This window comes from Barbus barbus (genome assembly GCF_936440315.1).
Source record: "Barbus barbus genome assembly, chromosome: 39".
Lineage (NCBI taxonomy): Eukaryota > Metazoa > Chordata > Actinopteri > Cypriniformes > Cyprinidae > Barbus > Barbus barbus.
In genome coordinates, this window is record NC_136717.1 from 1,380,558 (window position 1) to 1,394,704 (window position 14,147).

The window sequence follows — 14,147 nt, forward strand, 5'->3', positions numbered from 1 at the left end:
CGTAGAGGCATTTACGTCTAATCTCCGATCAGAAAACTCACTGTAAGCAACATCACAAAAAATACAACTTTTGTTCTCTTCTGATATTTAACAACAGTGTGCACATTTATAACTGCGCACTTGTAAATATCTGTACATTCATTTAAATAGTTACATATCTCTATATTTCTACTTCTTTATATCCTAGTGCATTATTTAATTTCCTATTTTTCTGATATTACTCTTATACTCCATCTCTACTGTGTAGTTCCTGTGTCTGCTGCACTAGTTTGCACTATGTCCATGCTTTCTTCTGCACTGGAAGCTCCTGTCACCAAGTCAAACATGAACGCGTTTGACTGTTGTACTCGGGTCTCTTGCAGCGACTCCTTTATGAAACGGCATTCTAAAAAGTCAAGAAAATCCAACTCCCATGTTCAAACATTTTTTGCCCTGTTCCACAGCATGTGTCACATCTTTGTCAACACAATGGCATTCTGTGTGAATGACACCTAACGATATGAACGCGTCAAACGTTAGCAGTTAATCACGTGCGCTGACTTGCTGTTGAATCGTTCTTTTCTCTTTACAGTTATCATCGTAATATTGTCAAAGTATCTAATTCTAACGTTTGGCAATATTTCTATTCGAAATCACAATTCCTCGATTTCTGAAAAATAAAACCGCTACAAAACATAAAATTCGAATTAATCGATAAAATCGCCCATGCCTAACCTTAAGTCAATAACAAGAAAAACGTAATATTACTGCTCTATACAGTCCCTTTTTATTTTTCACCTTTTGGTCTGTTTGATCAACTCCATATGTTTAGTCATTTATTTCGGTTCCATTTTTCCTGTTGATTATATGATGGTGAGTGATTAACTCATTTTAAGAATGAAACAGGAACAAAAATAAAATTACATTTTATTGGCACATTTTCAGAAAATGCGATCAGTTACAAGTACAAATCCATTCACCAGCGTCCTGCAGATTAGCAACAAAACATTTTACAATACACGTGTGAAAAGTGAAGATTCATTTCACTGATTATGAAGAATTATGTGATCATAAAATCAGTATTTTGAAGTATAATGATTTCACAGTGTTTTTATAACTTTTAATCAGAGAGGAGCCTGAAGCATGTTCCTGTTCTACACTACAGAGCAGAAATTTAATCACAACCCAACACCATTCTTATGTTCGGATTTCAATTCATGTTTTGTGCAGTAACACTGTAGTATTCTGATTTTATAAATGCTTAAACCCAAACTTAAGTTACTACAATAAAACACTAAATTTGTTTTAATAGAACACAATATTTCTAGACACTTTTACTGATTTTGAGTTTTAAATGTTTATTTTATCATCCTAAAAATCAATGCTTAAAATTACCAAATTGATCTACCAATATTACAAGATATCTTTACTTGCTAAAATCATTTTTCATTTATTTATTTATTGCAATCAATGCAATTTCAGTGGCAGAGAGCAGTCATTTCCTACTTTCTACAGCCATCATCTTCATCACCATCATCATATTTATCATAAGGCGCTGAAGAGAAATTGTTCACTAACACTAGGCATTTTTACTGTAACCCCTGCAGAACCTGGCTGTACTCTGCAGTGTTAGTGTCCTCGTGCTGGTCCTGATTCACCCACTCGTCCAGACGCTCACACTGGTTCTGATCCAGGACTCCCAAGCTGCTGTACTCGGACACCAGGTTCCTGTATCCTGCTTTGTAGTAGCCTCGGATACCTTCATCAGACAAAACGTGGCACTGAGAGGGAATGCTTTCACCTGGAATTACACACAAGCATTATTTAGTGCAGCAACACTGCAGCTCTTTTACTCTTAGACTATCAGTTCTGTCATGCATGCTTTATATTTCATATCTTGTGTATATTGCTCAAAGGACAATAATCTCTTTAATCTCTCGAATCTAATTTGTCAAAGATTATATTTTCACCATAAAAACGATTACACAAGTTTTGAATCTGTTTATCAGTACGCCTCCCAGTGAATGAGCTGATCTATGCAGTCAGAGCTACAGTCATTAATACAGTTTTTTACAATTAAAATAATAAAAGCAGCATGGTGAAACAACCGTAATATTCCAGTAACTGCTGCATTACTGTATCTACCATAAACACCCTGACAAATCACAGTATCTGCTGGAGGGTAGACCATGTGTTTCACAGGATTAACATCTCTTACCTAGAGCTTCTCTCAGCTTTTGTGAGGTGAGCGGGTGATGTAGAATCATGCAGCGTTTCAGCAGAAGCTCCATGTCTCCACTAATTATGGTGTCAGCTAGAAGTTTCCTAGAGAAAGAAAGAAACGTTAAAAAACGTTAAAATGTTTTTATAAAACTTAAAATGTTCAATGTTTAGTATAACTACAAATTCCAGTAGTGTTAATTGGAATTCTATACAGAGAATTTCGTACACAACCATTAACACAATGGATGTGAATGCTACCTGGCCATCTGTGAGCGGCTGCTTGGGCCCGTAGTTAAAGCTCGTCTGTGATCTTGTCCCAGAACCTCCATGGCAATCAGGTTCCATCCATTACTGTCAGTCTTTATGCTGCTGATTAGTTTATAAAGCGGCAGGTTTTTATTTTTAAGCTCGCTCACTGAGTTTGGGTTCTCTATGACCGACTCAGCAAGTCTGATGGAGTCCTTCGGTGGAATGTGGCTTGTGTTAAGTGTCGCCATAGTGCTCTTACTGGACCTCTGAGCACTGACAACACTGTGCAGAGAGAATGAGAATTTGAAAGAATTAAATTAGCATTATTTATTTGAACTAGTCGGCTAATTTAGAGCACAGGTGAGTATTTATAATTTCCTCTAGCTTCTGTTGTTGTATGGAATCAAATAAATGGACACATGACACTCCTGTTATGCATACTATTTTTAAATACTTAAATTATTATATTTTGGTGTATCAGATTAATCCTCTTTCTTTCATGGATTTCCATACACAGTGGTGTTATGTTGTGACTAAATGACAAAAATCACCTTTGGCAATCAGATTATTTACCTTTTATATTCAGCAACAAATCCAAGATGATACATTTTGATGAGGACTTGCACTTCTGATGAATTTAACACTCTGCAGGGCAATGTCTGTCTTCTTTGTACTTCCTCCAGTTATGCTGTATTTACTGGGGTTTTTGTCACAGAAGTCGTATCCTCTTTGGAGAATAAGCAGGGGTGTGTATGATTCAAAGTTTGTCTGGATCTAGTGAGAAAATACAAGTCTGAGATTAAAACATAATCCTGATCATCTCTTGTCACATGTGCAGATGACTGAGTAACACTGTACACTGATTGATCAGGAATTGGATTTTCATCCATCCATTTTCTGTACCACTTACTCTACACAGGGTTGCAGGAAGCCTGTAGCCTATCCCATGACACTTGGGTCACAAGGTGGGGTGCCGGGTACAATCACATATACATATTACACACTACAAACAATTTAGAGATGCCAATCAACCTGCATCGCATGTCTTAGGACTTGAGAAGGAAACCAGAGTACCCAGAGGAACCCCTAAGGCTTGGGGAGAGCATGCAAACTCAGCTGACACAGGGCAGAGGCAGAATTCAACCCTCAATCCCAGAGGTGAGAGGCAAATGTGCTCCTCAAAGTGTCCACCTCAAAACTCAAAAAACTTTACTAATTAATCCCCTTGGAGATACTCGTAATGATGTGATACACTGTAAAATCCACTATGTTCAATGAAGACTACTCGATGTAAAATAATAAGACTAAGGCTGCTGATTTGAAGTTATTTATTGATAGTATATCAGTGGAAAAAGTAACAACAGTTAAGCTGCTGAGCGTGAAATTTGATGTAATGAATTTAAGCTATTATTTCTGCCTTTTAGGGAATCGAGTCCTAAAGACTCGGGTTGATTTGATTGAATTGATATTAATTAAAAACGTATAAATTATACATTATTAACGATTCATCCAGTGAACGTTAAAATCAGTATATCTTAACAATTTTGTTTATCTTCGTGGCCAATGATAAAAACAAACAAAATAGTAATTTATACATTTTGAGCAAGGTAACAAAGGACAGAGATCGCAAGGCAGTAACTGATCAAGTACAAAACACAAACACTGCTCTGTAAAATGAAACATGTTTATTTGGTATTCACAGTAAACTAACTAAAACACACACATGTTGGTTTTTGTGGTTTATGGGGACTCTCCATAGGCGTAATGGCTTTTATACTGAACAAACTGTGTGTGCTATTGCTCTACACCGACCCTACACCTAAACTTAGTCCTCACAGGAGAAAAACACCATTTAGTATGTTTTTTAAGCCTTTTGAATTACGGGGACATAGGCAGTGTCCTCATAAACCACCTTCATATTGTAATACCTCTGTCATACCTATGTCATTATACAAATTTGTGTCCTCATAAACCACATAAACATGTACACACGCACACACACACACACACACACACACAGAGACACATACATACATACATACAAACGTTCAGGAAATGAGTTACTGCAATTTGAAGAAAGTTTAAGTCTAGCACTCTTTTGCCATTTCGTAAATTCAACCCGAGGAAGATCACAAAGGCAGGGAACCTCTATCTTATCGTTAAGGTTTTAGATTAATTTGACCAGTTCAGCAAGAGATATGGAGATTTTGCTAAGGCTGATTTATACTCGACACATGCACAAGTTTGCTTGGGTGTGCATGCCAAATATGAAATAAACCCAAAAGTTTAAGATTATTTTAATCTGTTCAAGAAATGAATAATTCATCAACTCGTTCATCATGCCAGCAGTCTTGAACCGGGCAAATTACTACTTCTCACCGGTGATTCCCGATGGTTTTAGAGAACAATTACTCCTCGTCACCCCCTGTCATTTCAAAGAGTAGTACATTGGCGAATGCGACAAGTATAAAAGCCTTGTCCGTTTGGGAAGGTGTGTGCACAGTCAGCGGAGACTTGTGAATCGGAGCCAGGCGAGAGTATAAATCCCGCTTTAAACTTGTGTTTAAGTTGAGCTGACAGCTGGCCAGTGACTTGTTTTCCTTTTCTGGTCAAAGTCAGGGGAATTCCGAGGCTGCTGATGCGGTCGTCATCTGACACGGTTCTGGGGATGTCCTCCTGTGATTGTTGGTTTCTTTGTGACATGACGACGCACTTGAAGTTCTTTAGAGTTTCTTTGTGCGGCTTCAGGCTTTGAAAGTTTCTTCAGTCAGAAGTTTGGCGGAGTGTTTGAAGTCTTGGATGATCGGCCTGATGTTAAGGCTTTGAGCGCTTTTGGAGTGCAATCAATAAGGCTAAGAAGCCAAAGTTCAAGAGAGAGAGCGAGCAAGCAAGCGAGAAGAGCTTTGTGTCGCGTTTTTAGCAGGCCGATTTTGGTCCGACCCACGGCACTTGGTCCAATCAAATTGTCCCTGTAGGCAGAGCCCCATCCACACTGTTTCTTTTGGACACAAAAATTAAAACCAGTCCGAAAACCAGTCAGTATCTGGTGTGACCACCATTTGCCATCTCCTTTGCATAGAGCTGATCAGGCCATTGATTGTGGCATGTGGAATGTTGGTCCACTCCTCTTCAATGGCTGTGAGAAGTTGCTGGATATTGGCAGGAACTGGAACACGCTGTCGTATATGCGATCCAGAGCATCCGAAACATGCTCAATGGGTGACTTGTATGGTGAGTATGCTGGCCATGCAAGAACTGGGATGTTTTCAGCTTCTAGGAATTGTGTAGAGATCCTTGCAACATGGGGCCGTGCATTATAATGCTGCAACATGAGGTGATGGTCGTGGATGAATGGCACAACAATGGGCCTCAGGATCTCATCACGGTATCTCTGTGCATTCAAAATGCTATCAATAAAATGCACCTGTGTTCATTATCCATAACAGACGCCTGCCCATACCATAACCCCACCCCCACCATGGGCCACTCCATCCACAATGTTGACATCAGCAAACCGCTCACCCACATGAGGCCATACATGCTGTATGCCATCTGCCCTGTAGAGCGAAAACCAGGATTCATCCATGAAGAGAACACCTCTCCAAAGTGCCAGACGCCATTGAATGTGAGCATTTGCCCACTCAAGTCGGTTACGACGACGAACTGCAGTCCGATGAGGACAACGAGCATGCAGATGAGCTTCCCTGAGACGGTTTCTGACAGTTTGTGCAGAAATTCTTTGGTTATGCAAACCGATTGTTGCAGCAGCTGTCCGGGTGGCTGGTCTCAGACGATCTTGGAGGTGAAGATGCTGGATGTGGAGGTCCTGGGCTGGTGTGGTTACACGTGGTCTGCGGTTGTGAGGCCGGTTGGATGTACTGCCAAATTCTCTGAAACGCCTTTGGAGACGGCTTATGGTCGAGAAATTAACATTCAGTTCACGGGCAATAACTCTGGTGGACATTCCTGCAGTCAGCATGCTCCCTCAAAACTTGCGACATCTGTGGCATTGTGCTGTGTGATAAAACTGCACATTTTAGAGTGGCCTTTTATTGTGGCCAGCCTAAGGCACACCTGTGCAATAATCATGCTGTCTAATCAGCATCTTGATATGCCACACCTGTGAGGTGGATAGATTATCTCGGCAAAGGAGAAGTGCTCACTAACACAGATTTAGACAGATTTGTGAACAATATTTGAGAGAAATAGGCTTTTTGTGTACATAGAAAAAGTCTCAGATCTTTGAGTTCAGCTCATGAAAAATGGGGGCAAAAACAAATGTGTTTGGTTTATAATTTTGTTCAGTGTATATAAGACATCACGCATGTTATTTGTTGATACACTTGATCTAATAGCAATGGAACTAAATGATTGTCTTTAGAGATCCTCTATGTAAGTTTGTGTTTCTTTGTCCATTATGAACAGTTGAAAATGCGGACGAGCAGGAAGCGAGTCATGGGATTTTGTGCTGTATAGATCCTGAGGGCACAAGTTAATTTAATAATTTCCTGTTGGAAAGACTATAGGTTCCATACATTGGGATCACGAGGTGCTTCTTCAAACAAAGAGACCTTTGTTATTTTCCAGATTAAGTTAGTCATTATCACCATTCTAAGTAGAGACGCTAAGGCGCTGACAGGAAACCACTCAGAATATTGACGTCAGTGGTAGTGATAATTAACTTAGCACTCATGATGGTTCGGAGAGGGGGGAAGACTTTAGATTATTCTTAAAATTGGTTTATTTGATAGCTCAATATGGCATAGTTTCTATATATGAAATTCCTACATTGACAAAATACTGTCCTGGTCCAAACATATAGATTATATAGTAAGCACTATGGGAAAAGGTATAAGGTGGCCAGGAAATGTTCTGCATTTATTCCATCTTTAGTTTTAAATGATGTTGTGCAGTCATAAGTTTCATCGCATCTTGAGTATTGCCCAATGGTGTGGTCAAGTGCATCTGAGAAACATCTAAATAAATTCCACTGTATCGGCTCGTGTACAGGCAGAGGCCAAGAGAGCTGCACTTATGTCACATGCCGAGGCATTGAAAACTAAACATGCAATTGAAACACAGCAGGAGGAATTGCAGAAACAGAAGGAACAACTTGAATTAGATGCTGAAATTGTAGTATCTACTGCAAAAATTGCTGTTTTGAGTACTGTTGACAGCCATAGCAAATGTTCATGTACTGGTAGTTCTCGTTCTAAAGGAAAAGAAGTAACAAAGTGTCAAACATCAAGGGATGTGACGGGAAATGGAATTTTTGATTCAACAAGGCCAAAGATGTTAAATCCACGAGCTACTGCATGTGTGCCAATGAGTGAACTATCAGTGGGTACGGCTGGTGCTACCTGTAACATTCCATCACAATCAGTTGGTGCTACCTCTAACATTCCATCACAGTCAACAAAGATGCTGCAAAAAGGAGGATTGAACACTCATGACAGGAGTACTTACCAACATCAGGATTCACGTTACTTTATACAACATTCCAGAGGCAATATGGCAACACAAGCTACAAACCCTTTTCCATCTCAAGATGAACCACTTTTTGAGATTTTAAAAAGGCAGGAGGAGATCACTGCATATTTGGTACATCGAGCTCAACCTCACACACTTCCAAATAGAGAGATTCTAGTATTTGATGGTAATCCACTTCATTACATACCCTTTATTCGAGAATTTGAGCATGGTGTTGAGGAAAGGACTCTCTATAAAAGGGACGGCTTGTATTTTCTAGAACAATTTACCACAGGACAGCCTAAAGAATTGGTTCAGAGTTGCCAGCATCTTGATCTGAAGTAGGTAACTCATTAGCCAAAAATCTTCTGAAAGATCATTTTGGTAATTAATTTAAAGTTGTTGCTGCATATATGGATAAAGCTTTAAGTTGGCCCTCGATAAAGACCGAGTATGCACAAGGGTTATATGCATATTCCTTGTTTCTGTGCTCATGTTGTAATCTTATTGATGATATCTCTTATATGCCAGGTAATATGAAAACTGTTGTAATGAAGCTACCTTTCAGGTTGAGACAACGTTGGATAGAAAGAGACTTTGAGATAATGGATTTGATCCAAAGAAGAGCTAATTTTTCACATCTTGTGGATTTCATTGAACGACATGCTAAGATGGTATCTGATCCTGTGTTTGGTCCATTCAAGACAAACAACAAAATGCAAGCAAACCTAGTAAAACACTTTTTTTTAAATACTTTTAGTAAAACACTATTTGAAACAGTTTTGCTACAAATGTTGTCTCAGTTCAAGTTAAAAACCATGTAACAAGTAACTTGTTCTGCGAGCAAGTCTAATGAAAAGAAGACGAAAATCCTCAGCCAGAAACAGCTTGAAGCCAGAGAACACTGAAAAGAGGAGCAGCATAGATTCTACCAAAACCTGTACATACAGGGGCTGGGAATTAAAAGTGCTTGCTTTCAATCGTCCCAGTACAAGTCAAATCAGTCAAAAGTCACAAAGTGATTCAGACTTATGCCTTTCTGTACCCTGGGAGTTCAGCCTCATTTTGTTCAGAGCAGTTGATGAATGAGCTCAACATAAGAGGAAAAAGGATTAACATTTTTCTATGTACTGTGGGGCAAGAACAGCCTGTGTCTTGTAATATCATTACTGGTTTAGAAGTAAGCGGTATCAACAACAATAAATTCTTCTTCCTTCCCGAAGTGTATACACAGAAGAAAATGCCTGTAACATCAGACAATATAGTAACACAGGAGGAAATTTCCAAATGGCCATATTTGGACAGAGTTAAAATTCCACACATTGAAGCCAATATAGATCTACTGATTGGCGCTAATGCATCTCAAGTAATGGAACCTTGGGAAATAATAAACAGCTATGGTTATGGACCATATGCCATTAGAACCCTACTGGGGTGGGTTGTTAATGGATTTTCAGAAACGAGCAGTACCTGCAGGGATGAAATTGGTACACCCTCTGTTACTGTTAACAGGATTTCTATTAGGAGGCTTGAAGAATTGCTCCAAAGTCAGTATAATCATGATTTCAGTGAAAACATTGTTGAGAAAGAGGAGATGTCAAGGGAGGATCTGCAGTTTATGGAAATAATGACCAACTCAGTCAAACTACAGGAAGGTCATTATTTTGAAATGGTAGCCTCAGGCTATAATGATGTTGTACTGCCAAACAACTTAAGTGTTGCCAAACAGAGATGCAATGGCTTGAGAAAAAGGCTTGAAAGGAATGAAAGGTTGCATGAGGAATATACTCATTTCCTTTCTGATATTCTTGAGAAGGGATATGCTGAAAAAGTGACAGAATATCAATTGGATCATGGCAATGGAAAAATTCGGTACATTCCACCAGTATTGTTACGATTCAGACAGGAACCTATAGATTTGATGGCCGACATTCAAGCTATGTTTCATCAGGTCAAGGTGGCAGAAGAAGATGTGGATTTTCTTCAGTTTCTATGGTGGGCTGATGGAAACTTGAAGCAGGAAGCCACAACACACTAGGATTGGGCGATGTCTACAAAATTGGCATCGGACGATGTCTGCCGTGACACATCGTGATGGACGATGACATCAGGGGGTGGAGTTAGGGGGTGTGCCCGAAGCGTAAATCTGTATTCAAAATGGCAAGGAAAACAAATAACGATTATTACAGATAACAGATAACTGCAGGCAAACAGCCTACATTATGGTAAAGTACAAATATTTGGAGCATCCCTGATTCTGCTCCTTATTTTCTTAAAGAATAAACACTTATTTTCTACTATTGTATAATTTTGCCCTAGAATATAGGTTATACTAACAAGAAAAAGTAAATCATGGAAGCAATCAATATACTAAATACTGTGTTAAAATAGCCTGAGAATGAATGCCTGTCTATGTGCAGTGAGTTCATGTGAGAGGCACTCAGAGGGAGAGCTAGTTGGAAATTTCCATACCATATTTGAAGAATATGTAAAACTAAGACCGTTGACGGTTGAGTCACCTCAAGATAATAAAGGCTATGCATGTTTTTAAAAAAGAGCAACGGCAGCCATATTCCACAATTAGATAATAAGCAAAGTGGGCTATGAGATAATGGTGGCAAACCGGCCAGGTATAGCAAATAAAAAAATAGAAGGTTCTGACATAGATAAGAGAAAGGTATATAAGGTGATGTACCAACACTTGAAAACTCAGAGGCAGTTTGATGTGGCGGCTGTGTTCTCGGCTTTGTTATCTTGTTATAATAAAGTCTTTTCTTTCACATTTGAAACTCTGCTGTTTTGAGCCTTTCTAATTGCACCAACTGAGATCCAGACTAGACAACTCCGGCGTGCCACGACAGAGCTTGGCGTCACGAACAGGATTGGACTGGGGCCCCGGCGTCCTGAAGGGCCGTTGCAGGCGGGAGACCTGGGTTGACACGCAAACAATCCGAAATTAAGAGGCCTCAGGTAAGCAAGTTTTGCTTATATATATTGGATATAAGATTGTTTGCGTGGTTGACTAGGGTTGTGCCTGTGATGGTGGTTTAGGATAGGGCCTCACCAATCAACGAATTTAAGAATATTAAAGTAAAAAGGTGCGTATAGATTGATTGAGTTTCAAGTGTTAAAGAATACGCCCATTAGTTAAAAGAGCACAGATGGTGCCAATATAAAGTAGTAGTGAAAAGCCTAGTGAAGAAGGGCTAGAGTGGCGTCTAGTTAAGAGGGACGCCAAATGCCGGCAAATGCCTAGTAAAGAGGGGCATTTTGATTAACCTGTGGTTACCGGCCCTGGGATAGAGGGTGCTGCTCGGACAGGTTGTTTCTAAACGAAACCGTTAGTCTTTGTTCGTTATATGTTATATGTGAGTGTTGGTACACTTGAGCAATATATGTTTGTCTAAAATTGCAATTGCACGGTTATTTGATAAAACTGCAGAGAAAAATCACTTTAAAAATTGAAAGAGAGCATATTGAATGGAGTATGTTAACGGGATATTAAAAATTGAAAGAACAAAAAATACTCCAAGCAATTGGCTTTGTCGACTGTTTGGACACTCTCCAAAGTGTCGACGCTGTGATCCAAACGGTGAAACTAAATTGTTGATAAAAAGAAAGAAGAATTGACTGATCTTTGTAAAAAGAGAAAAGACAGTTTGAGCGCTTGACTTCTCACTGATTGAGCGAGAGAGAGAAGGAGAGCAGCAAAGGTGGGGGCCGGCTGTGTGAACTGATAAGAGTGTGTGTGTGTGTGAGTGCTCGAGCAGTGTGTGTGTGTGTGTGTGTGTGAGAAGGAAGGAGAGAAAGAGGGATTCTGTTGTTTTGAGCCTGCCGCATACAAAAAGTATGAAACGAACAGAAAAAACGAGACATATTGAATCAAATGACCCTGACACTGAAAGAGAAGATCAATTTCAGACAGCGTTAGCACAAACACAAGGCATTCGCAACCATTTTTGGTTGGAATCAAGTTTTATTGATTTGTATGGGCAGGAACAAAAATTGACAGAATAAAAGAAAAATGTATTCTTCAGAAAATTGATTAAGATTACAAATTTGGGAGAAAAATCAGCTGAATGGCCAGGAATAAAGTGGGAAGATGTGGTATTTAAGCACATAACGATTCGGCAATTGAAATTCTATTTGTTTAGACTTTGGGATTCAGCTCTTCTTTGGATGGGAGCTGAGTTAAATGCAATTGACATTCCAGTTGAACCAATTGTAGCACCTTATATTAAAAATAATTGGGCACCCTGGCCAGTGCTCGAAGAAGGAGCTACAATTCTTGATAACATCCATCTCAGAGTGGAAGCTGAGACAAGAGAGGTAATTTGGACGTCCAGAGTGCTGTTCGGGTCGCCAGAGACAGGAAGTGCGCAGCCGCTCTTTGTGACTGGCAGAACTCTGAGACGTCTACTAGTGACGATTGAGCAGAGGCTTCAGCCTCAGTGCATACGTCACGTGTGGGTGGAGATTCACGGGGAACAGGAGAAAGCAGAGTCATCACAGTACGGATTGCTAAGAAAAATACTCAATTAAGTTAGAAAAAAGATAAGAAAGAAGAAAAGATGGCAGAGGTTGAAGTAAGGGGGAAAAAGAGGTAGGAAAATTTTAACAATGCAGGAAAAAAGCTTATTGATTGATTACATGGAACCCCTGTATCCAATGTGGTGCACAAGAAATGAATTGAATATCAGTATAATTAGGATAGAAGAATTTTGTATAGAATTAATGCCATCTCTCAGTTACTCAATTTGGACAGGAGGATTGACAGCAACAGGTCGCAAATTTCATGAGAGGAGACTGTGGAGTTTTGAAGCTTTCAGCTTGGGGGAACACATCATTTGGACAAAAACCAATCTTCAGATAAAAGAAACAAAGGGCTTTGGGTTACCTTTTAAGCCATTAACCCGAAAACACATTGTGATTATTCTAAAATATTTGAGACACACTAACCAGATTTCTTAAAAAGGTGATAAAGTCCTCAGCCCAGTACAAGTCCAGGTGTAATCAGGGGTCGGATACTTTTAGTGGTCCTCGTCTGATGAGCTTGGTGAAGATTAGCTATTAAGTTTTAAACCACTGGGATTATAGAGGTAAATCACCTAATAAAGAGAGAAATAATTAGATAAAAACAATTTGCTAAACAAATCGATAGGGAAAAATTTCATAATGTCTACTCCAGTAGAGTTATTGGCCTCTGAAAATCCAGCATGTAAAGAAAAAATAGGGGAGCTCTCGAAAAGGTGGGCAAAGAGAGCAAAGAAATTGGCCACCAAGTGGCCGGTGGAGGGAACATTTAATGTGGCTATGTGTAAAGAAATGGAAGTGCTGATTAAAAATCACAAGACCAATGACAAATCTAGAAAACGAAATGAAAAAAGGGAACAAGAATTAGGGGTGTTGAATTTATTCAAACAATATGGAATTAAATTATGGAAATTGGAAAGGGGAAACAAAAAGTGTCAGAACAGAGAGGCAGGATTCACAAGCGTGATGCAAATAAAACAGTTTATTGGAATAGGCAGAACGAAGATGACTAGTGGTCAGAAGGCTGGTCGAGCACCGGCAAGGGAGACTGGTGACGCAGGATCAGTGGACAACCGAAAGCTGACAGTCCGGGAACAGAGGCGTCGAGGAACCAGAAACCGTCATCCAGCACAGCAGGAACCAGAGAGAAAACACAGGACACAGCCCAGGCGGGAGACAACACCAAACGATCTGACGATGAACGACAAACAGAACAGATCTTAAATAGTGGTGTTAACGAGCCGCAGCTGGATCCGATCAGCTCGTCAACGAACCGAGCCACGCCCACACACACAGACAGGCACGCCAGAACACAGCCACACAACTCTCATACACACAGCAAAGATGAGTCAGTAAACCCATGAACCGTGACAGTACCCCTCCTCCTAGGAGCGCCTCCTGGCGCTCTCAGGGGAACCTACCCGTAGATTGTAATCATCAATAAGGGAGTGATCCAGAATGTCCCTAGCCGGAACCCAGCTTCTCTCCTCCGGACCGTAACCCTCCCAGTCCACCAAGTACTGAATTCCACGTCCCCTCCGTCTCGAGTCCAGAATACGACGGACCGAATAAGTAAGCTCCCCATCTACGAGACGCGGCGGTGGGGGAACCGGGGCAGGCGGGTTAATGGGAGAATGAAAAATGGGCTTAACTTTGGAAACGTGAAAAACGGGATGAATTCTCCTGTACGCTGG

The 14,147-nt window shown here is 40.1% G+C and overlaps 2 protein-coding genes across 2 annotated transcripts in view; both read right to left on the reverse strand.

Moving 5' to 3' along the window:
- Positions 1-14,147, reverse strand: part of LOC306858939 (uncharacterized protein) — a 429,579-nt gene that overhangs the window by 125,477 nt on the left and 289,955 nt on the right. The gene's annotated exons all lie outside the window — the stretch shown is intronic.
- LOC306858846 (uncharacterized protein) overlaps positions 890-14,147 on the reverse strand; it is a 45,540-nt gene continuing 32,282 nt past the window's right edge. The window contains exons 7-10 of the mRNA XM_079399608.1: positions 3,025-3,225; positions 2,461-2,733; positions 2,198-2,304; positions 890-1,780 (exon numbers count right to left, since the gene is read on the reverse strand). Coding sequence (XP_079255734.1) covers positions 3,034-3,225 — 192 coding nt within the window. The 3' untranslated portion in view covers positions 890-1,780; positions 2,198-2,304; positions 2,461-2,733; positions 3,025-3,033. The remainder of the gene's footprint in view (positions 1,781-2,197; positions 2,305-2,460; positions 2,734-3,024; positions 3,226-14,147) is intronic.